Below are 24,401 nucleotides of genomic sequence, written 5' to 3' on the forward strand. Positions count from 1 at the left end.
AATAAGGTAACTTCCAACAGCCTTGCTGTTGGGCTAGCTCTTTAGCCACGTGGTTAAAGTGTCTGACTACCACTCTGGAGGTCATGGGTTCAATCCCCGGCTTGAGCTCAGTATTTTCACATTAATGGTGACGAGGCAAAAAAGAACAGTGAATGCGGGAATTGGTCTGACCTATTTAATGGTTTCTGGGAGGGCCATGTGAATTCAAAACATGCTGTAGCGGGAGTGTCTGAGCCTTAAAACATTAAAAGGGGGAGAAGTGTAGTGAAATAAGGTCACTTCCAACAGCCTTGCTGTTGGGCTAGCTCTTTAGCGACGTGGTTAGTGTCTGACTACCACTCTGGAGGTCGAGGGTTTAATCCCCGGCTTGAGCCCAGTATTTTCACATTAATAAGCTCACACGTCTTACTTGAACCCAGCCCTTGGACACACTTAGTTAACTCTTTATTATTATATTATAACTATTTTTAGGAATTCTCGTGTATCAAAAGATGGACTTCAGACAACAATATCCTGGTAGGCTGTTTGGATGAAATAGTTTCTACAGCCACTGAGTTAGTGCAGGTACGAGGGTGCAAACTTACGGTCTCAGGTCGTTTCGCCCTAAAACCTTTTTGTCCTAGGTCACCCCGAGTCGTTTCGCCCTTACAAGTGGGTTGTTTCGCCCTTATTTAATTCCACTATAATATTATGTTTTTGTAAATGTTTGTTTCGATCTGAATAGTAATTGTTGGGAAATTACGATTATTTGATTATCACAAATTCGACTATAGAACAATTTTCCGTTAGAGTTCAATTGCAATTAATTAACGGAAACAATATGATACATTATGTTACCTGAAGCAAAAGACAAAAGAAACAGTCATAAAGATAATATAATACTGTTTTAAACAATATCTCAATCAGCGTGTGACAAGCTAAAGCTAAATCCTTTTAAATCGCTGTATGTATAAAAACTAGGGCAAAACGACCCAGGAATTAAGGCGACACGACCCAGGGCGAACGGGATTTAGGGCGAAACGACTCAGGGACGAGCAGGATTTAGGGCGAAACGACCCGGATTCCAAACTTACTCTGGGCAAAAATGATATAACATATAACAAAGCAATTGCAATAAGATGCTAACCTCACTAATTTTCCTACTTAACAATTAATTGTTACTTAATGCGCAACTTACGCATAGATCTTAATGAAACCATTTTATTTCTTACACTTACTATCTTTTTGAAAGCACGTGAATCGGTTTTTGCCGTACTAGTTTTTGACCGTCTTGACCCATTTTTTTTCACTAAACAAAAGAGTGACCTCCCATTACAAATCAAAACATGTTTTAACACTTCGTATTGAATCAAAAGTTAATATTCTAAAAGTAGCAGAGAAAACATTCCGGTTATGGAGACTAGCAGTCTGTTTAAAACTGTTCGTGGTGTTGGCTTCATTGTCCTGATTTTCTTTTCCACTTATTTTGGAACGATCTTTTTATTGACACCAGTTTTGCCACTGTATTTCGTTGCTCCAAGATGTGCAAGAACAATAACAGACAAAATCATTTGGTTTTGGAAACTTTATTGTGCTGTAAGTGCAACTTTTCGCGGCTTTTGATGCATTTTAGTGATAATCGACAGTGATACAAAGAAACGCCTCACCTTAAGATGATTAAAATGTTAGATATTTAATTCCATTCCTGCAATCCTGAACTGCTTGTAGCCTTTACACTCAGTATTCATAATAACTGTTACCATAGCAACAATCGGTAGATTTTTCCAGATCTGGACGAATTTTTCATTTATTACTAACTTCATTATCATACAGTTTTTTTCCTTCTTTGAGATGCCCAGAATATCGGCCTATTCCCCATAGACATATTTTTCCCCTATCCCTATTGCAGAGATTTTCTCCAAAACAATTTAATGATATCTAAAAAAAATTCTTTGGAAATCTATAATTATATAAGTTAACCTGATTCAGTGTAGAAAAATAAAAATATTGCATAATTAAAGTATCCGTTGCCTTGAATTTGTTTTAAAAAACAGTAAAATAAGTAAAATAGATTATTTAAGATTTTCCTTATTTTTCCCCCAAATCCCAGGTTTCGTACCTTTTTTTCCCCACAAAACAGGCCAGGCCCTTTCCCCTAAACAGATAAAAACCATTGTTACATATTCAGCAACTGGTCAAGGACCAATCGTCCAACGAAACTACCACATAAATTGATCTGATATTGTTAATTACTATTGAGTCTAATGAAACTGCAATTGAATCAAGATAAGTGTTTCTTCCTTCAATGTCAGTACGCCCCTGGATGTTATGAGGTAGAGTTTAAATTTGAAGGAGGCTAGAAGTCAGGCCAATGAATATTATTCCGTATTTATCCCCACGTTTTTCGGAGAAAAAGTGGGGATATTGTATTGATGTGTGTCTGTCCGTCCGTCCGTCCTGGCCACCTCCTCCTCCTACACTATTAGCACTAGAACGTTGAAACTTACATACATGGTAGCTATGAGCATAAGTGCGACGGTGACAGTGACAGAATTTTGATCTGACCCCTGGGTCAAAAGTTATGGGGGTTGGGGCGGGCCAGGTCAGAGATTTTCACTCATTTTTTTATGTTTTTTTACATTAACTTCTTCATGTCTGCACCGATTTACTTAAAATTGATACTGAGCCTATCTTATGACAATAGGGTCAATCTCAACTATGCATGGCCCCATTACCAACCCTGGGGCGCCCCAGCCACATAGGCCACGCCCACCCAAAATTGCCTTATACTATAATTTCTTCATTTCTACACTGATTCACTTCAAATTGATACTGAACCTCTCTTATGACAATACAGTTAATCTTAACTATGCATGGCCCCATTACCAATCCTGGGGCGCCCCAGCCACATAGGCCACGCCCACCCAAAATTGCCTTATACTATAATTTCTTCATTTCTACACTGATTCACTTCAAATTGATACTCAACCTCTCTTATGACAATACAGTTAATCTTAACTATGCATGGCCCCATTACCAACCCTGGGGCGCCCGCCCACATAGGCCACTCCCACCCAAAATTGCCTTTTAATATAATTCTGCATTTCTACACCAATTCACTTCAAATTGATACTGAACCTCTATTATGACAAAACGGTCAATCTCAACTATGCATGGCGCCATTACCAACCCAGGGGCGCCCCCCCCACATAGGCCACGCCCACCCAAAAGTGCCTTTTAATATTATTTCTTCATTTCTACACCGATTTACTTCAAATTGATACTGAACATCTATTATGACAATACGGTCAATCTCAACTATGTAAGGCCCCATAACCAACCCTGGGGCTACCCGCCCATAATAGGCCACACCCACCCAAAATTGTCTTTTACTTTAATTTCTTCATTTCTACACCGATTCACTTCAAATTGATATTGAACTTCTCTTATGACAATACGGTCAATCTCAACTATGTATGGCTCCATTACCAACCCTGGGGCGCCGCGCCCATAATAGGCCACACCCACATATGCCACGCCCACCCAAAATTGCCTTTTACTATAATTTCTTCATTTCTACACTGATTCACTTCAAATTAATACTGAACCTCTCTTATGACAATACAGTTAATCTCAAACTATGCATGGCCCCATTACCAACCCTGGGGCGCCCCGCCCACATAGGCCACGCCCACCCAAAATTGCCTTTTACTATAATATCTTCATTTCTACACCGATTCACTTCAAATTGATACTGAACCTCTTGTATGACAATACAGTCAATCTCAACTATGCATGGCGCCATTACCAACCCTGGTGCGCCCCGCCCACATAGGCCACGCCCACCCAAAATTGCCTTTTACTATAATTTCTTTATTTCTACACCGATTTACTTCAAATTGATACTGAACCTCTCTTATGACAATACGGTCAATCTCAACTATGTATGGCCCCTTTACCAACCCGTGGGCGCCCCGCCCATAATAGGCCACACCCACCCAAAATTGACTTTTACTATAATTTCTTCATTTCTACACCGATTCACTTCTAATTGATACTGAACATCTCTTATGACAATACGGTCAATCTCAACTATGCATGGCCCCATTACCAACCCTGGGGCGCCCCTGGGTCAAACATGCGGCGTGGGGATACGCGTCAGCCTCTGCCGCGCCATTTCTAGTTACCAAATGGAAGACCAGTGACCAAAGACAAGAATTTATTGTGAAAATGCCAAGATTATATATGCATTCATCCTCCAAAGATTTTAGATATTGTGATTCACATTCATAGATTTTAAGCTCGGCTGTTTTTGGAGAAAACCCGAGATATTGTCATAGCCAGCTCGTCGTCAGGTGTCTGCCGTCCGCGTTGTGCTAAAACCTTGACATTTGTCTCTAAAACAAAGTGCTTCCACCTACCACTTTGAAACTTCATATGTAGATGCACCTTGATGAGTTCTACATGCCACACCCATTTTGGGGTCACTAGGTCAAAGGTCAAGGTCACTGTGACCTCTAAAAAAAATATTCTGACAAGCTTTCATTTATTCAAAATTGCACCCACAGCCGAGCGTTGGCGCCCGTTTTGCGGTGATCTTGTTTAATTATATTATGGTGTTCAAATCTCTCCAGTTTTTTTCTTACAAAAATGTACACAAATCTGCATTGATATGTAGATTTTATATCTAATTTTAATGGATGTTAAACCGGGGTTTATTTTTCTGTGGATTTCTGCGCATCGGATTGAACAGGGGTCATTGCTGAGATATGTGTAAATTGCAAAAAAAATGGAATAAGTATGGCCCATTCTGCATAATATTTCATAAGCAGCCTGAAAAAAAGATTTTGTGCCGTCTTCATAGTCATATTACACTGGCAGCATTAACCGCTTTGATAAGAACCCTTTTTTGTAAAGAGCTATGTCATTGGCTAAAAATGTGTTAGTAATCTTTAAGCTGATTCTTATGAAAATGTCTGTGTCCTGAAGTAAATAATTTTATTTTTAAAGAACCAAAGACTCTCACCTAGTCTCAGAGATTGACATATCAGTAAAAATTTAATTGAAATTAGAATGTATAGAAATGTATGTGTGGATATAAATAAAAAAAACAATCCCAGTTTTGAATAGTAGTACGATCCTTATAGATCACTTGGTATACTGTCATTAATTACAAAAATGCTGACCATGTCAAAAGATTGCAAGCTTCATTCACATAGAAAGAAAATGAACGATGAGCATAACAAAATTCGCCACAATGAATACTAATGAATTTGTCTCATTAAATAGTGAGTATGTGAAATTAAAGAATGTTTTAAGAAATTGGTCTTGTTGCAGTGCTCCAGCTAGGATTTGAAAAGGGCAGGAGGGCTTTTTTGTCAAAAGGGCACTTTCGACGCGCAGTATTTTGTGAAAAGGGCACTTTCGAGCGTGCAGGCGTTTCTAGAATGCTTCCTGTTGCATGTTAATTTATATGTTATTAATAATTGTTAGAATATATTATTCCCATTATTATTAAACCATTCAAATATTATGTCTAGAATGAGGATTAAAGTAAAATTACAGTGAAATAAGAGATTTATTAATTATCATATGTTTTTCGTTTTTTTTTTAAGGGAAGGGGGGGGCCCTAAGAAGGGCTGGGCGAGGTTTGGAAGGGCAGGGTGGGGCGCCCTTCAATTTTAGCCTAGCTGGAGCACTGCTGTTGTGTAATTTAATGAGGTGTATATTTTTATGTCTGCCTTTAGAGGTTTGTCACTCTGTTATTCACATATCAATAAATCATTGTCCAAAATCAGTCTACAGACTGTATCACCCCTCTGACTTCTCTTCAATCACACCCCTGTTATCACATATAAAAACAGCAGATTTGAAAAGAATATTAACATTAGGAGTAGATAATTATATGCCAATATATTTAATTGTAAATTTTAAGTTCGCTAATTATTTGCTTTACGTAATGCTGGAATAACAGTGATCATATGATACCACCCTAGGCAATGTACGAGGTGTTATTTGGAACCAAGGTGAGAATCTACGGGCGGATAGCCAGCAATGAAGATGCCACGTTAATGATCATGAACCATCGGACGAGGTTTGATTGGCTGTACCTGTTCTCGTTCCAAGTGCGTCATGCTTCCATCAGACGTTACACGATAAGTCTGAAGAACATGTTGAAAATGCTTCCTGGGATAGGTAATTGTTGTGTTGTGTAAATGCTGTTTAAATTTTTTTTGTTAAAATTACAAGATGTACTTAAGCTTTTTATGCCCCCCTTTAAAGAAGTCAGGATATAGAAGTGACACTGCAATCTGTACGTACTGTCCATCATAACTTTGCTGTATGGTGATGGAATTTGAAATTACTTGGCACAATTGTCAACCATTATAAGACTACATTTTGAGTGTGTAACAATTGTCTCCCTTCTCCAAAGGTCAAAAGTCAAATTTTGCCATAAACAACTTGAAGGTTCTTGTCTCGGCCATAACTTTTCAAAATAATAATGGCTTTTGACTTAAATTACCACATATGAAAACCATCACAAGAAAATTTGTCAGATGTATGACTTGTCTCCGTACCTCAAATCTCAAGGTCACACTAAGAGTTCAAAGGTCAAATATCTCTATAAAAAAGCTTGAAATTTCCTATCTCAGCCGTAACTTTGAAGTATATTGATGGATTGTGAAATAACAATTTACCATGTTTGATAACCATAATTCAAAGCAGTCAATAGGTTAAATTAAGTCATAAAACAGCTTGAACATTCCTGCCTAGGCAAGTGTTACAGTGGTTCTTGAAATAATTTACCTCATACATGTATGTAATGCCCTTTGAAATAATGGATTTTGAAACAATTTTGCAAAATTTTCAGCCACGTTATAACACTTACTGTGTAACAACCATCCCTCTGCCTCTAAGGTCAAGTTACACTTTAAGTTCAAATGTAAAATTTTGCCATAAAACGGCTTCTTAATTCCTGTCTCAGCAATAAATTTGCCATGTAATGGATATTGAAATCACTTTCCACAAATGACCACCATCACAAAATGTGTGTTATACCTGTCAACCTCAAGGTCAAGTACACATTTAGAGGTCCAAGGTCAACTTTAACCATAAAATAGCTTGTTTTTGACAAAGGTTGAGTTACAAGAGAAAAGTGAAATCTTGGGACATCTATTGACACATGTCTTGTTTGAATAAAAATAGTGTTGTTTTTCAGATATGTAATGCTTGGTGTTGATAAAAGGTTAAAAATGTGTAGCTATTTAATTTTATTGCTTTAGTTTTGAATGTCAAAGAGAGCCTTGCTAACTGGCAGATGAATATGACACCTCATAATTATTTCACAGAATCATGTATCTTATTGTCCCCTACCAGTGAAACCGGAGGGAACTTATGGTGTATGCGTGTCTTTCAGTCTGTCAGTCCGTCACACTTTTCTGGATCTGCGATAACTTTAAAATTTCTTCATATTTTTTCATGAAACTTGAAACATGGATAGATGGCAATATGGAGAATATGCACGTCATTACATTTTGTTCCTACGTCAAGAATTCTGGTTGCTATGGCAACAAATATACTTTTCTTTTTTTTTACTGACAATAGTGGAGTTTCACCGCTAGGGGACAATATTGCTTGGCAATCTCTTGTTTCAAATCAGACAATAAATTGTTGGTCTAGCAATCCAAATCAATGACCTACAGTTTACCACAAACTTGCATATGACTCAAGGTCATTAATTGACAGACTGCCAGTCAAGTAGATTTACATGTAGCTAATATTGGTGTACTAGTCTTGGAGACTCTGGTCCATGGACCTGCCAGGTGCCTCAATATGTCATTTTTTACAGCCAAAGAAGGGCTTCTTCCACTAGTAATTTGTTTTCTTCTTATAATGTAAAATTTTCTACATGAATAGAAAGACTCAAATTTCATGGCAATTGATATATTGGGTTTAATTGATAAAATGATACAGACAATTGAACATACTAAAGTATGATGTAATTGAAAAAGTCCTGTCTAAAAATGATAAGAAAATTCCCCCTTCCCATGGGAATAGGTTATTAAATGAAACAGACTATGATGTCATTGACAAATTCCTCATTAAAAGTGATGGGAAAATTCCCCTTTCTCAGGGCTGATGATGACCACCTTACCTGTTCCCACTTAGAAACAAAGGGAAAATGGCAATGTGCAAACAGCATAAAACTAGAACAGCCTGCACGTAACTCACAGTCTGTTCAGGTGTTATGCTGTTTGCTGCTCATCAGTATCTAAGGGTTGGACATGAAGCCATAAAAACTTGAATCTAGAAAGAAAGGTCTTATATTCAATATAACTTTCTAAGGGACTACAAATGTGTCAAAATACGTATCTACATGTAAGTGGTAAAGTGTTAACCCAGGGTTAGCACTTATCAATGGTCCTGTGGTTATTGTTGACACATTAACTCTTTAAGTGCTGGAACCGAATTTTGAAGGCCTTTGCAAATTGTTTGCTATTCTTATAGTATTTTTTGAAAAAAATCAAAGAAAATGCTAATTTTAGAAATTTAGCAGACAACAAATTTCCCAGTATGCAAAGGGTTAACACAGTCTTTCATGTATGTAGGCTGGGCCATGCAAATTGCCGGATACATTTTTCTGGACAGAAAATGGGAGGAAGATCAGGAGAACATCACAAAGTGTCTGAAAGTGTTCCAAGAAGTGAAGTGTCGGCCACAGGTAAATACACATTTCTGTCTTACCCAAACATTGTCTGATTGATGGACATGTTCATTAAAAAAAATTCTCAGAACATTTTTTGTAATATCTCAGCTGCCTCAAACAATTAAACATGTTTACAAAGTAGATTTTGCCATGAACATATGCTCCGTTTTGAAACAAAGTGGACTGTTAGGTCATCAGTTCCCTATTTACACATGACTTTTTTTTGTATAGTGACACTTTTAATTAAATCAACCTGTTCATTAACACTGTAACACTTTTTTTAACTTATATAAAACAAAAAGCTTTTATCAATTTAACCTTTAATTAATCAGCTTTTACATTGTATGTGTTTTTACAGTGTAGTTTGTGCTAGAAGTAGATTTTACACCTTTCTTTTTCCTGGTGTCAATCTTGAAATTATCTTTACTGTTTCTTGACATGCCCTGTGAGCGAAACCAGTGTGCCATTCTCTATCAATTTTGGCTATAAATGTAATTTGAATGATTCATATGAATTGTTAAATATTATTTTAAATGAACAACTATGAAAAAGAAGATTTTTTTTTTTAAAGTTTGTTCCAGTTTTGAATGCCTATTTAAAGGGCTGGAAACAATCTTGTTTATGGAACAGGTAAATGTATCTTACCATTCAAAATACATTTGTAAAGATCTATTTGTTTTAATTCATATTAAATAACCTTTATTAGGAAAATGAGTCTGATGCCTTATGCGTCGAGAATTGCTCCAGACCACCTGCGCTTTCTTTTGAGAATCAACCCTGTCTTCTCATGAGACCACAATAACTTGCATGACAGAACCAATGCTCATGCGAATCTTAAGCTACAGTAGCCGGCTCGCGTACGGCATTTGATCCATTTTTTGTGTGATGAGGCTTAAATATGCTAGATGCATATTTTCTGCATTAAAACGTATTAATTTTTATTATTCTGTCATGTGTACTTGCACTTTTTTCTATTGTAGACATTGCATTTAAATGTTTAGCAGGTAAAAACAAATGCAATTAGATTTTCTGTTCAAGCAGAACACAGTTCTATACTGCATGTCAATTGGAGCCATATTCAAGAACATTATTGTAGTTGCAACCCTTAGTTTATTCAGCATGTATATATTAAAACACAATGTTGTAGTCAGTAATGTATTGCCTTTACAGTTAGTGTTTAGATTTCTCACATAATGGTTTAATGTTTCACAACTTTATTTTAATTGTATATTTGTTCACTTCCTACTTTTCTGTTATTTATCATCATGCTCATATTGCGATATTAACCCATTCAGCGCTGGAACCGAATTTTAAAGGCCTTTGCAAACAGTTTGGATCCAGATGAGATGCCAAAGAACATGGCGTCTCGTCAGGATCCAAACTGTTTGCTATTCTGATAGTATTCTTTGAAAAAATTCTAAGAAAATGCTAATTTGAGAAATTCAGCAGACGACATTTTACAAATTTCCCAGCATGCAAAGGGTTAAGCCCGCCACTATGGTAAGACAGGGTTCTACTTATGCTTCTGCATAAGGTTTGGTCCTGGAGGAGTCTACACTGTGTCAGCAAGGATGGCACTTCATGGTGTGTTCAGTATGAAGGAAGTAGTCTACACTGTGTCAGCAAGGATGGCACTTCATGGTGTGTTCAGTATGAAGGAAGTAGTCTACACTGTGTCAGCAAGGATGGCACTTCATGGTGTGTTCAGTATGAAGGAAGTTATTTATACACAAGAAGAACTGTAGATTCATTTATTAGTGTTAATATGAATTTTCATGGATCCCTAAATTGAAGCAATTTTGTTAGATCTTAAATTCATGGATTTTGTTCATAATGTCTGATGGAAGACTTCGGATTTGAAGTTGAACGTTCTTGGACATTAGAGAGGACCCAACAAAAATCAATGTTTGATGAATGATATTGATTTCACCATGCCTTCCTGGATCCGCTTTTGCAGAAATTAATCTTTGTGCATAACTAATTTTCCCATCGGCTGCCAGAAATTTATAAAGAGTTTATTTACAGTTTTTATGTCCCCCACTATAGAAGTGGGGGACATATTGTTTTTGCCCTGTCTGTTGGTTGGTCTGTTGGTTGGTTGGTTGGTTTGCGCCAACTTTAACATTTGCAATAACTTTTGCAATATTGAAGATAGCAACTTGATATTTGGCATGCATATGTATCTCATGGAGCTGCACATTTTGAGTCAAGGTCAAGGTCATCCTTCAAGGTCAAAGGTCAAATATATGGGTCAAAATCGCTCATTTAATGTACACTTTTGCAGTATTTCAATATTCAAGATAGCAACTTGATATTTGGCATGCATGTGTATCTCATGGAGCTGCACGTTTTGAGATGTGAAAGGTCAAGGTCATCTTTCAAGGTCAGATGTCAAATATATGTGGCCAAAATCGCTCATTTTATGAGTACTTTTGCAATATTGAAGATAGCAACTTGATAATTGGCATGCATGTGTATCTCATGGAGCTGCACATTTTGAGTGGTGAAAGGTCAAGGTCAAGGTCATCCTTCAAGGTCAAATATATGTGGCCCAAAGCGCTTATTTAATGAATACTTTTGCAATATTGAAGATAGCAATTTGATATTTGGCATGCATGTGTATCTCATGGAGCTGCACATTTTGAGTGGTGAAAGGTCAAGGTCATCCTTCAAGGTCAAATATATGGGTCAATATTGCTCATGTAATGTCACTTCTGCACTATTGAAGCTAGCAATTTTATATTTGAAATGCATGTGTATCTCATGGAGCTGCACATTTTGAGTGGTGAAGGGTCAAGGTCATCCTTCAAGGTCAAACGTCATATAGGGGGACATTGTGTTTCACAAACGAATCTTGTTGATGTTATATTTTTACTCATATACTCTAAAGCCAACACCTGAATTTGAGAAAATAATTCATTTTAAACAAAGATGTATCATTTATTGTGGTCAATTTTAGTTAGTGAATAACAGGGATTTTGCTAATGTGTAATTTAATAATAAGTTGTCATAATCAGTCTGTAAAACTCTTTTTTGTTTTTATAACCACAATGGCTAGGGAACATTCAACATTTCATAGCCAGAGGCAAATTTTTATTGCAGAAATGTTTTAAAGTTATTTTACAGTGATATTATTATAAAACATATGTTTTATGTACATATGCACTATATATATAGAATATGTGTAGTGATAAGGGGTTTATGTTGTTAACAATGCACATATATACAAAGTAGTTTATGTATAGCAATAAGGGGTTTATGTTTAATTATTAAAGAGGTAAGGTCTCTCGGAGGGTTCTGTATTCTTGTTTATGTTTATTTTCTGGTTTTTAAATCTAGATTATTTGCTTGCAATTTTTTTTAAGAAAATGCCACACAATCTAAAATGTGTTTCATGTTAATTTGTATTCAATTACGGCAATATTTAAAAAACCTTTTTAGACATTGTAAATTTTCCAAGTTGATTAAAAAGGTTCCAGTATATAAATATTAAATGAAGACAATATTAAATGTAGTCATTTCCCTTGCGCCATATTTCAATATACCAAAGTTGTCACCAGTCTTAGATAAAGCTGGATGTGCTCGATCCCCTTCCTTATAACACCAAATTTCCAATCAATCAATATAGACAAATACGGATGCCATTATAACAGTGAGTTAGATCCCTACATTCGCAGCTTTCATCTGATATTTTGTAGAGACACCATGTACTAGTTCTACAAATAAAATGAATCTAGCAAATTAGCAATCATCCCACATGTTAATAATAAATTAGCTTTCAGGTTCATAAGTAATAGAAAATCATGGTAGAGCAATTAACTTATTAAAACTGGTAGTAGTTGTAGGAATTCAAATGTTTTATATGCACATTTGAATGCACACATGTACTCCATACAGAAATTTTTATCCTATCTTTATATTATGCAAATATGGTGGGATTTTGGTTTGCTTTTGTTTGTCGGTCTATCCGAACATGTCATTTTTATGCCCTCACGGAGTGGCAGTCATTAAGCCCTGCACTTATCTGTGAGCACGCATGTACATCCTGAAGCTCAGGTGTTTAGAACTCCTCCTTAACTGCTGGGTGGACTGTGCTCAATCTTCGCAGTTGAATGATCTTAACATGTAGAGGAGTGTAAAGAAAGGAATATGCGCTGCGTCGATTTTTGGCAGCATTATAATTGCCCTTTTTGTATTTTTCTACTATATAATATCCTCTTAAGCTATGTGTTTTTAACTCCTCCTGAACTAATATATGGATTGCGCTTTTACTGATGCAGGATCATATAATGTCACTTTCATTATGTGTAGATAGATAAGAAAAACGAAAAAAATTTAGCTACCACAATTTTTGGCAGATTGATTGCCCTTTGTTGATATTTTCGATTTAGAATAAATGTGTATTTAACTCCTGTTAAAATATTGGATTGATCAACAGGCAGCTGCATAAATTTTTTTTCCAAAAATTCCAAGCCTCCCGGCAAAATTTCCTTTCATTACAATCATCTACACATTAAGGTCCTTCAACTGTTATGGTTTGAGCCAGATCCATTCAGAGGGAGCAGTATCAATAAAACCACAAAAAGCATTATTTCATTTTGGATGTGTGGGGTCAAGATCAAGGTAGTTGTAAGTAGATACTGAATAACTGTTTGTTCTAAATAACTTGAAAACAACTTGATAACGAATTTAACACTTGTAATGAAACTTGATACATAGATTCATTACCTCCATGGAATGCATGGGATTGTTGTGCTTAAAGTCAACACAATTGTTTTTATGCCCCCGGTAGGGTGGCATATAGCAGTTGAACTGTCTCTCAGTCTGTCCGTCTGTCTGTCCATCAGTCAGTCTGTCCGTCCGTCCGAAAACTTTAACATTGCCCATAACTTTTGCAATATTGAAGATAGCAAATTGATATTTGGCATGCATGTGTATCTCTTGGAGCTGCACATTTTGAATGGTGAAAGGTCAAGGTCATCCTTCAAGGTCAAATATATGGCTTCAAAGCGGCGCAGTAGGAGGCATTGTTTTTCTGACAAACACATCTCTTGTTAATATATACAATCAATTGCTTAATATAGTGAGAACAAATAGATCTATTGTGATGCAAGCAATTATACATTGTACAACACCTTTTTTGTCTGCCTATGGGGCACTTTGAGTCAAGGTCAACAGGCAAGGTCATTCTTAGTAAATATAGAACGATTGTTTTGCACTTAAACACCGGAGAAGCAGTATAAAAGGTCCCCAAACTCACAAAATGTCTACTATTCAGCTGTACACTGGTGTGTTAACAGCAGAAAACAAAAATGATTTTTTCATAATTTTGCAGTTTTTATTTAATATTTTCCAATGAAATTTGGCATACATATACTTTGGTATACAAAAAATATTTATGTGTAATTTGGTGATTGTAAGTTATATAGTTATTGACTTATAGAATAAAGTTTTTGTTGTCTGCTTGAAATTCAAATTTCCCTGTAAATGCTAAGCACCGCCCACTTGAAAGGTTATGAACTTCTCTCAGCCAATAGCTAGCGAATGACTCAAATCAAGTTTACATGTAAATACAGATTCTATACTATACCAAGTATGCTGTCTGCTCAAACAAGTGTTTCTATTTATAAACACTATAAATGTTAGCAGCAAATCACTGGTAGATAAACCCAGCCCACTAGTTAATGCAGGTTAACATTTTACCACCGAAAAATCAAGCAGTTGAGATCCGGCTTTTAAAATCAAATTTTGGTTTCTTGTGGGATATTTTGCATCAGATAAATAATAAATTACTTGATATATTAAAGAACTTATCAACTAAAGAAATAGATTGCCTAAGGAAAAAGATGCCACATATTGAAGTCTTTACCATGTTTTTTATTTGTCTTTTGATTTTTGCTCAATATTTGAAGTTTGATACTGGAGTCAACAGTCCTTGTCTTGACCAGCATGGGAACAAAACCAGAAAATCGAATTGCTATGACCCTTAGATATTTGGTTTAGGATCTTATATCAAGTTTAATGGCATCCAAGCGGATTGAAGGGTTGTCAAAAATATTTGTACATTCAGTGAGTTCTATTCCCAAACCATCAATAAGTAATAGAATCCTAATTTAATAAAAATGATAACCATTTTTTTTTTACATCAATGAGTGTAAGCCAACAACTGTAACGATGATATATTGGTTGTTTGTAGAAAACTGGGCTTAATTCATGTGCGTAAAGTGTCATCCCAGATTAGCCTGTGCAGTTCGCACAGGCTTATCAGGGACGACACTTTCCGCCTAAACTTGATTTTCGGTAAATATGGACTTCCTTGAAACTAAAGATACCATAAAAGCGAAAAGTGTCGTCCCTGATTAGCCTGTGCAGACTGCACAGGCTAATCTGGGACAGCACTTAACACACATGCTTTAAACCCCATTTTCACAGAACAAGACTCATATATTCTTCTTTGTTTGTAGATCTTGCTATTCCCTGAGGGTACAGACCTTACAACGCACACAAAAGCTCGTAGCGATGCCTATGCAGAGAAGAACAGCCTTCCCAAGTACACCTACCTGCTGCACCCTCGCACCACAGGCTTCACACACTTTGTGCAGGAGATGAAGAAAGGTATGCAGGGCTCCCCCTGGCAGAACATTTTCTTTATTTTACCTTACAACATAGCCTCGTTTTGGAAAAACTGAACTTTATGCACGTGCTTAAAGTGTTGTCCTAGATTTGCCTGTGCATTCAGCTCGGGCAAATCAGGAATGACACTTTCCAACTATACTTGATTTTCGTTTAGAAGGGACTTTCTTTAAACAAATATTCTGTTAAAGCAGAAAGTGTGGTCCATGTTTAGCCTGCGAGGATTGCGCAGGCTAATCTGGAGCAAAGTTTTACTCACATGCATTAAGAATGAAGTTTTCCCAGAATGAGACTCAAAATCTCATCATTTTGGCTGTTTTATATTGGTCTGTTGAAGAAAAAGTTGTTACCGAATACAAACTTATATACCCATTTGCTACTGTGTAGCTATTGGTAAAATATGGCATTGGATGCATTATCCCTGTGGTATGAACACTGGAGAATGTATAGGGGGGAAAATTCAGTGGATAAAGCACTAACTTTGCAAGTTTATTATCCACATAGTGTTTACCATTGTGATTAACAGTCAGAGAGTTTTAACTTATTAGACACCTAATTATGCACAATTTTACGGGCAGCGGAAAACGACAACGAGCAAGGCATGGTATAGGGGAGATAACCAGGTTATGGTTAGGGTTAAGGTTAGGGGTCAAGTTAGGGTAAAGGTTAGGCTAACCCTGACCCAAACCCGACCCCTAACCCTACCCCTTACCCTAACCCTCTAACCCCCCCCCCCCCCCCCCCCCCCCATGCGTATATTACAATACCATGTCTCGCTCGTTGTCGTTGTCCTCTTCCCCAGTTTTACTTTGTTTGGCATCCTACTTGTATGTGCCAGTGGAATGTATTCAGGAAAGAAGGCAATCAATATTCTTTGATTTAACTTGCATGACTTGAACATTTGACCATTCACTCAGCAGTCCTCTTGGGCATATTGATGGTGTTTATTGTCCGTTTTATGGCATTTTTACAATGATTTTCATGCCAAAAAGGGTCTTATGCTACAAACGGCCAGCATAGCTTCAGACCAGCCTGTGCAACCTTGCAGTCCAGTCAGGAGCTTTAATATCTGTTAGCTCTGTCAGCTATTGATTTACCCAAGCATTGTTGCTCATATAAGACATTCATGCTGCTTAGCAGACGGCACTGATGCATAGGCTGGTCTAGAGCTACCCTGACCTCGTAAGGAATAAGATCCATTTTTGCATAACAGGGTTCTGATAATGACTTAAATTAAAACAAAAAATCATCAAAATAGCACTTGTTTCTCATAAATACACGATTCCCATCAACCTCATGCATACATATAATTAAAATTAAGTTACTGCTTTATACTTGACATATTACATGAAATTCAGCTGAAAGTTAGAATTTTGGTTTTCTTAAAAAATGATATCTTTAAAAGATGGTTTTGAATATACGGAAAGGGAGATTGAATTTTTAACATTTATAAATTAAAATTCAATAACAGTCATTGATATTTGAAAAAGCTGTGTCATCTTATTCTTTATGCAAAATCATAATTAAATTAACTCACCAATTACCGGGTTTAAAAAACCCAAAATAAATTTTATGAGTCAGAAAACAGATAAATGCGACAGTTCTGTGAGCCAAATTTAAAGAATTGTGTCTTTTAATGTTGTTTGAATTTTACAGAATCCTTCCTTCAAATACCTTTTTAAATAATGGATTGATGGACATATTTAATTTTAATTCATAAATTGCTTGTAATGGGGCTATTAAAAATAATGTTCAAGTCCCATGTTAAATTGCTCTCAGGAATGTCCAATTAAAGTCTGGAAAGCATTTGAACGCTTAGGAAAAGTCATTAAATTATATTGGAATATTCTGAGTTTCTTGGAATTGTATCTGTGGCAATTTTGCTTTGTATTGAAATTATTGGAGCTCAATTATTAAGACAAAGACTGAAGCACAGTTATTTTTGTAAACTAGTTGTACTCCACTCTCATGTTGAGAACAGTGGTGGCATTGTTTTGATATTGCAAAATGCACAGTGTCACATACATTTCTGACCAATTTTTGGTTTCTTGATTTTTGGAGAATAATAATTTATATCGACAAAATGGAACAACTCAAAGGCCTACTATTTGTCCAATGTAATGTTGAGAAAATAGCATCATTTTGGGGGAAATAATATTGGCAAAAGGGCCTATATTGTATGCCTGTCTTATACGGTAAACTCTCTGTTTGAACAGTAGCTTGATATGCATCTAGAGAAAGCCCTTGTGGTGAAATGTGTGTCATACTTGAATAATAAATTCATAAATATTTTCTTCATGGGGATGATAGGGGGCTGACATAATATGGGTGTAGTTCCATCCATCGCATATCCATACATTGTGACAGATACCCAATGTCTAATATTTCCACATTATCTCCACAATGTGACAGATACCCTTTGGCTATTATATCCACATTGTGGGAAATACTTCATCATGTCTTGTATATTCTCACTTTATTTCCTTTTGTTCCTTTGTTGTTGTAAAAAATATTTTGAATGTATCTTTTGAACCAGTGACAAATATCAAGTACCTGTTGACAACCTTTGGACAACAGCTAACCCCTTTTCATATTTTCGCCAATATTTGCAATAAAGAGTGTATGAATGTTTAATCTACATGTAAATGTAAGTACCAACATATGACCTTGGTACTTAAAAATTAGCTAACTTGAACCCAAAACATGTTCTAATGTGAAGACAATGGGACTGCGTAAGTTAATGATAATATTAGACATTAGGAGACTTTTTGTAAGTTTAAAAAATGTCTTTCATTATCCACTAAGGATCTTTGTTTAAACTGGAATGTCTGCCTCAGCCTTCCTTTCTGGGATTAATTTCTGGTGTATGCCTGGAACTCAATCCACAGATGAAACATTTAAAAACTGCACAATACAGACTTTTTACCATAACATCATCGCTGTCGTTCTCAAACCTCGTAGCTACAAAATGCAAACTTTTCAGGAGAGAGAAAAAACCCTCACATTTTTTTATAACGATCTTTTATAAATTGAAATTCTGTAAAAATACCGAACAAATGAAGCTGCAAATTACGGTAAAAGCTGTAGACGTGTAAGTCATACTGATAAGTCATACTGATATTCAGAAATGGTAGCTACGATATTTTGTCACCACAGTTTTGTCATTTATATGAGGTATGACAATTCGTCCTGATAGGAAACCTCGTAGCTGCAAATATAAAAACGTTTTTGTCAAATTTGTCCAAACGAAATGACGTACCTATAGGTGAAATGGCGTCTCTACGACTTTTCGCCGGAAAAAAAGCCAACAATTATTCTACAACATTTTGTCACGTGGCTTTTTCAAGGGCTCTGATTGGCGTAGAGCTACGAGATATAGCACAAAACACGTGCCAGACTTAATATATTTGGAAAAGACGAAAACAAAATTTGAAAATTTTTTAGCTACAAGGTTTGATAAAGACAGCGACAACATATCAAATAGTCATTTCACACACAAATGGCTTTAATCAGGAACTAACTGTGTTGTTATAAAATATTTAATATCAAAACTTTCTGATTTGTGAGGTAAAAGCACTTTTTTGTTTTTAGGTGGTATACTAGACAAAGTAATGGACATCACCATTGCATATCCACGTGGAATACCACAGAATGAGATGGACATCATTCGGGGCAACTTTGCAAAGGAAATCCACTTCCTGATCCAAACGTTTCCAAACTCTGAAATCCCGTCTGGTAAAGACCAGCTTAACCAGTGGTGCTGCGAACGATGGCGTATCAAGGAAACAGTTCTCAACAATTTTTACGAGAAGAAATCCTTTTCAAGTGAAGAACCGGAGCTGATAACAAATGAGAGTCTAGTACGGGCGCTTTTTATGTATGCCTGGGTGACATGGAGCCTGTTACAGTTGTCTTTTGCGTACTTTCTTTGGGTTTATCCAGCGCTTTGGGTTTATGTCGTTCTTTGCACCATTTTCTATGTCAGCGTATCCAAATTTACAAAAGGCTTTAATATACTCATAGCTGATGCCATTAAGAAATAGGTGTACATGTAGAAATATTTGGGAGTTTGTCAAATTGTGTTAAGATTTCCAATATCTTTGGTTTTATATTTATAGACTGGAGCCTTTCTGTCATGCTGCAGGCTAGTCAAATACTAATCTACATATGGCATATTTTTAAGTGTGAACAAAATGTTGCAATATATAAAATCACAAAAAAGCCTTTGAACAATTTCAAACTTAAGAGCAAAGTTATTGTTTTAAATTATTGGTAGCCATTTTTGTATCACTTGTTTTCAGGTATTATTTTACTATATACTGATATACTCACTGAGGCAGAAAAACAAAACAAATAGCATGTTCTCTTATAACAACGCCAGTGAAAGATCATGTTTAAAAGATGAAGAACGCTGTATGTCCAGCTTTCCTTTTGTTTTTTAATTTTTGTTAATTTTTTTCCAGCCAACTTAAGTACTTTTTAGAACAAAGCCAGTATATTTTACTACTTTACATATGATGTCATGCTTGTACTTATACACATACCTAGTAGTATGTTTTACAGTTTTTTTTGTTAAGCTTTTGACTTGCTCATTCTTATAATAAGCAATACAAATGAGCCACGTTCTGGGTAAACTTGGGCTTAATTTATGTACAGTCCGCTAATCTGAAGTTTCTTTAAACAAAGAATTCCATAAAATCCGTCAATTTTGTAGCTGCTTGGTCTTTGCAGACTGCACATGCATTAAGCATGGTTTAATGTGAGGGTGGCTCAAATACAATAATCACATAATAATGGACATCAAGAGGACAATCATTTGATGAACAAACATGTAAAACTAGAAACAATGTGTTGTGCTTTTACAAATTATACATGAAGTATTAAAATAATAATATTTCTTTCAGTACAAGTATATGTTTATACTTGCCAATGAGAAATATGCTCTGTACTTTTGTTTACATATGATCATTTATAGCCTGGTGTAAAAAAAATAACCATTTAGTTTCCACTATGGACAAAAAAAAACTTTCATTAAAAAGTTACTAACATGAAATTGCAGAACCAAACATACCAAAAAATCTGCAGTAAAATACATGATAGTTGTTTAATTAAGATATGTTAATATCATGACAATATGAAGAAAGTGATGCGACATTAAGTGTACCAGGTTAAGGGTGTATTCATGTGTACATCCGTCCAACAGTAAGAGGTGGGCATTAAATTTTGTGTTAGTTAGCCACATTCCTGGCTTATATGTGTTTATCATGCACACACTATTCTTAACCCATTGCAGAGTTTGTGTTGCGTTTATTATTAAACGATCTTATTGGCATGAACAATTAATGACTACAAAGATTGACAATATTAGAATTGATTTAAAAAGAATTAATGTTTGCAAAGGAAACATACAATATGTTGCTTACACATTTTACATCTACATATATTTTTAATCAACATAATAGTGTAGCTTCATTTGCAAATGTTATTAAACATGTGGCAATCATTTTACATGTACTTTGTAGATTTTGCACATTGTGATTTGTATTTTACCGGTACTTTTGTTTCTGTATTTTTACATTTTAAACAATTTGATGGTTGATTGTGAATTTGTTTATATACCTTAACCTTGCCATATCAGATTCTATTGTAGCTTGATCAATCATAGATATTTGTGTCATCATAAACACATTTTTATTGCTGTTTTGGCCTTTTTGTTGTTGAAGTTACATAATGCACATTACCTGTTTAAGTTCATAAATACTGTCCTTGTGCACTGGAAAATCGGTCATTGACAATCTGGGTCAAGAACTAGCAGGGAAATTTCCAAATGCTTTTAAGCGACTAATAATTTAATGAGAACATTTTATGAAACATGCTTTTCAATGTGATAACAATTAGCATTACATCAGTCTCTCATAATGTAACGATAAAACTGTCATCTGTCAGAGAGAGAAAGAGGGAGCTGCATTTGTGCACGTTCACAGTATTATTTGTTTTTGGTCTAAAGACCTCTCCAAATCTAATTGCCAAGTGTGAGTGTGTGCAAGTTTCATGAGAATTCAAACAGAAAACATGTTGCAGACTATTGCTCTTGACTTGCAATAGTGTGCAGATTGTGACCAAGGTGGTTTTCAAACCTACGATTAATGTATATTTTTGAGTTTTTATTTGTGAAATACTCTTGGATTTATTGTTATTTATTATGTAACTTTCACGACTATGACCCAATAACACCTGTCTGATATTTTTTTGTCATAAAACACTGGATACTTGACCAGTAACGTAAATGAAATCCATCCACTTTCTGTAATATCATTATGTGAGCTCTTGTGACTGCATCATGTCTGCTGCGTGTCTTCAATATTGGCCCTGTGATCAACCTTGGTCTAATTTATTGACACATCTTCATAAAACTTGGTATTTACATAATATTATGTACCCATAATTCCTTGGTTTCAAACTGGACCACATGGGGTCATATATTAGGCCACTGTTGAATGAAAGAAAAGGTTTGTGAACACAGAAGAGGCAACATTGTTTGATCTTCATGAAACTTTTAGTGTTAATACCTTGACCAAGCTCCAATCTGATTCATTTCGAGTCAAAATTAAGCAAAGTAGGTCAAATTAAAGAAAGACAATTTTTTACTATAGAGGTCACATTGTATTGCTCATTCTTCATGCAACTTGGTAAGAACATTATTACAAAAATATCTTGCTGAGAACATATTGATTGATATGAACAGTTCAATTAAATTTGGCCTTATGTAAGCTACCTTCGGTCTTCTTGTTTGTGTTTACAATTCTACAAGGTTTGTGTCTATGTGTCTTCGTTTGTTGTTTTTCGTTTCCACTTATGTGCTGATATCAACTAACAAAAACAATCTACTGATGCATGGCACACTTGTGTGTGTAGGGGTAGTCAGGTATGATATTACACATTGTTATTGTTGATATGTGATTTGTGTTTACTTAAAGGCAGTATTTTTTACCATTTTGTTGTTATACATGTTAGGCATTCTAGTATTATACTATGAGCAAACATCCTTTTTATGTTTCAGTATTGTACACATTGGAATGGGAAAACTTTGTTTAATATTTATCCCCACACATTGAGTGGCAACAGGGTTACATGTAGATTCTTATTTGCTGGAAAGTTTTTGTGGATGTATTTCAGATATCTATTGATTTAAAATTAGAGTTTTTCTTTCAAATAAATTAACTTGTACAATTGTACATTTAATTATAGTGTTTTGTCAATAATGCCATTCTTATATGCCCTGCGAAGTTAATATGATTAATAAATATGACATCTTAGTTACCGGTACGGCCTTTAGCTTTGTTTCATAAATAGTTTTAACATATTATCAACTTCATGCATTTACTGGTATACTCGTTTATGTACATACATAATATTTGTTGATATATCATTTTACATTTATTATAAAATTGACGTATTGCATGCAGAATATTTAAGCAACTTACTGCTGTTATATTTTTACTACTAAGCATGATATATTTAATTATTTATAAATAAGTTTAAACATGCATACACATGTATATTAGCAGTATATTTAGGTATAATTAAATTACAAAATCCCATTCTGTGAGCATATCTTCATAATTGAACTGAATAGAACTGAAGTTTATTGTAAATATTAGTCATCTGCCCATGATGCAATATTTGACTAACATAATTATAATTATATGCCAAAGAAATATGCTGAGATATGAAACAATGTATTTAAAACAGGGTTGTTTTTACATGCATTTTAAATATTATGTTGTGTAATTTTACAAAATTAAGATGTTAGTCCATCCCATTAACTCTACAATAATGTTTTTTATAATTAATTCTTCTCAATAGATTGTAAAACAATCATGAATAGTATTTATATGAAACCAACTTAACAAGCGTTTGCTTCTTTGATAGTCATTAAAGGTCATTAAAAATACACTAAGATGCATATCCATGACATACAAGTCGATGTATTCAAAATAAAATTGACAGGTAACTTTGTTTAGTGACTGGGCAAAAGTCAGTGTACTTGGCTTCAGCCATTACGTTTGTGTTTAAATCCTTTAGAAATTGTTGTCGTTAGGTTGTATAAATTGTTGTATTTAGTACTACAGTTGTCATCAGTTTTCTGAAAGAGTTCTAATTGATTTTTATTAATATGTATTCTTGCTTTAATGTTAGTTGATAGAAAATAGTTATTTGTAATTTATTTCATTGTTTTGTGTGATAAACTTTTGTTATTCTCGTCCTTTTTTCCAAACATGTTACAAATTACCATGTCAACCGTTACACATACATTTTAACAACAATACAAACATGCATATGAACTTTTTTTTTCAAATACATAGATAAGACCTTGTGGTAAAACCCCAAGTTCGGTCATCTATGATTGATATAACAGGGTGCAGAATCAATGGAGTTTCCGGGGTTTTCACAAGGGCTGGTCATAATGTAAAACACCCTAAAGAACTTTATTTGTGCAAATATCTCAAGTTATTGAAATACATTTGCAAAAATCTTTAGTGCATGAAAGACAGTTTTTTTTTCAGTTTGTGCTGATATCGTAAGGTATAAGAATAAATCCTTGAATACGTTTGAAATCGTTGACAAAATTTCATGTTGCGTGAAACATAACTGTGTACAATGAATGCAGTAGGTACCAATGACTATGATAACATCCATGAGTGAGAAAAACAAGAAATGTGTCTCTTGCATCAAACATGAGGGCAATAAACAAATATGAAGATGATGGGGATAACAATGACATAACTATGAAAATGAGTTAATTAACCTACTTGTTTTATTTTGAAAAGCAAAGTGGGTGAACAAATAATATAAACAAATGATGTTGTATATTCAAAAAATCAGCAAGGTAGCATTATTTGTCTAGTTACAAATACAATGATAAATGATTTAACTATAAACATGAGTGTTTATACTAACACTAGCATTTCTCTACAAACATTACAATCATAAACATATGGTAATGATTTCTCTATAAAACATGACGATGATAAACATAAGGATGATGATTTCTCTACCAACATGATGATGATAAACACAA

General features: G+C 35.0%; 2 protein-coding genes across 2 annotated transcripts in view; one reads left to right on the forward strand and one right to left on the reverse strand.

Moving 5' to 3' along the window:
- LOC127872462 (uncharacterized) overlaps positions 1–1,196 on the reverse strand; it is a 41,850-nt gene extending 40,654 nt beyond the window's left edge. Inside the window, exon 1 of the mRNA XM_052415795.1 lies at positions 1,178–1,196. Coding sequence (XP_052271755.1) covers positions 1,178–1,181 — 4 coding nt within the window. The 5' untranslated portion in view covers positions 1,182–1,196. The remainder of the gene's footprint in view (positions 1–1,177) is intronic.
- Positions 1,079–23,582, forward strand: LOC127870740 (lysocardiolipin acyltransferase 1-like). The gene is made up of 5 exons (XM_052413180.1): positions 1,079–1,575; positions 5,976–6,174; positions 8,589–8,701; positions 15,151–15,301; positions 18,911–23,582. Exons 1-5 carry the CDS (start codon positions 1,393–1,395, stop codon positions 19,360–19,362), a joined length of 1,098 nt encoding a protein of 365 aa, XP_052269140.1. The 5' UTR covers positions 1,079–1,392; the 3' UTR covers positions 19,363–23,582.
- The last annotated feature ends 819 nt before the right edge of the window (positions 23,583–24,401 follow it).

This window comes from Dreissena polymorpha, chromosome 3 (genome assembly GCF_020536995.1).
Source record: "Dreissena polymorpha isolate Duluth1 chromosome 3, UMN_Dpol_1.0, whole genome shotgun sequence".
Classification (NCBI taxonomy): domain Eukaryota; kingdom Metazoa; phylum Mollusca; class Bivalvia; order Myida; family Dreissenidae; genus Dreissena; species Dreissena polymorpha.

What these genes read in the sequence shown, in the direction of transcription:
- LOC127870740 (XM_052413180.1), top strand. Translation starts at nt 1,393, where the DNA reads ATGGAGACTAGCAGTCTGTTTAAAACTGTTCGTGGTGTTGGCTTCATT. An exon ending in GAAAATGCTTCCTGGGATAG is followed by an intron (nt 6,175 to 8,588) that starts GTAATTGTTGTG and finishes TCATGTATGTAG; the next exon opens with GCTGGGCCATGCAAATTGCC. An exon ending in AAGTGAAGTGTCGGCCACAG is followed by an intron (nt 8,702 to 15,150) that starts GTAAATACACAT and finishes CTTTGTTTGTAG; the next exon opens with ATCTTGCTATTCCCTGAGGG.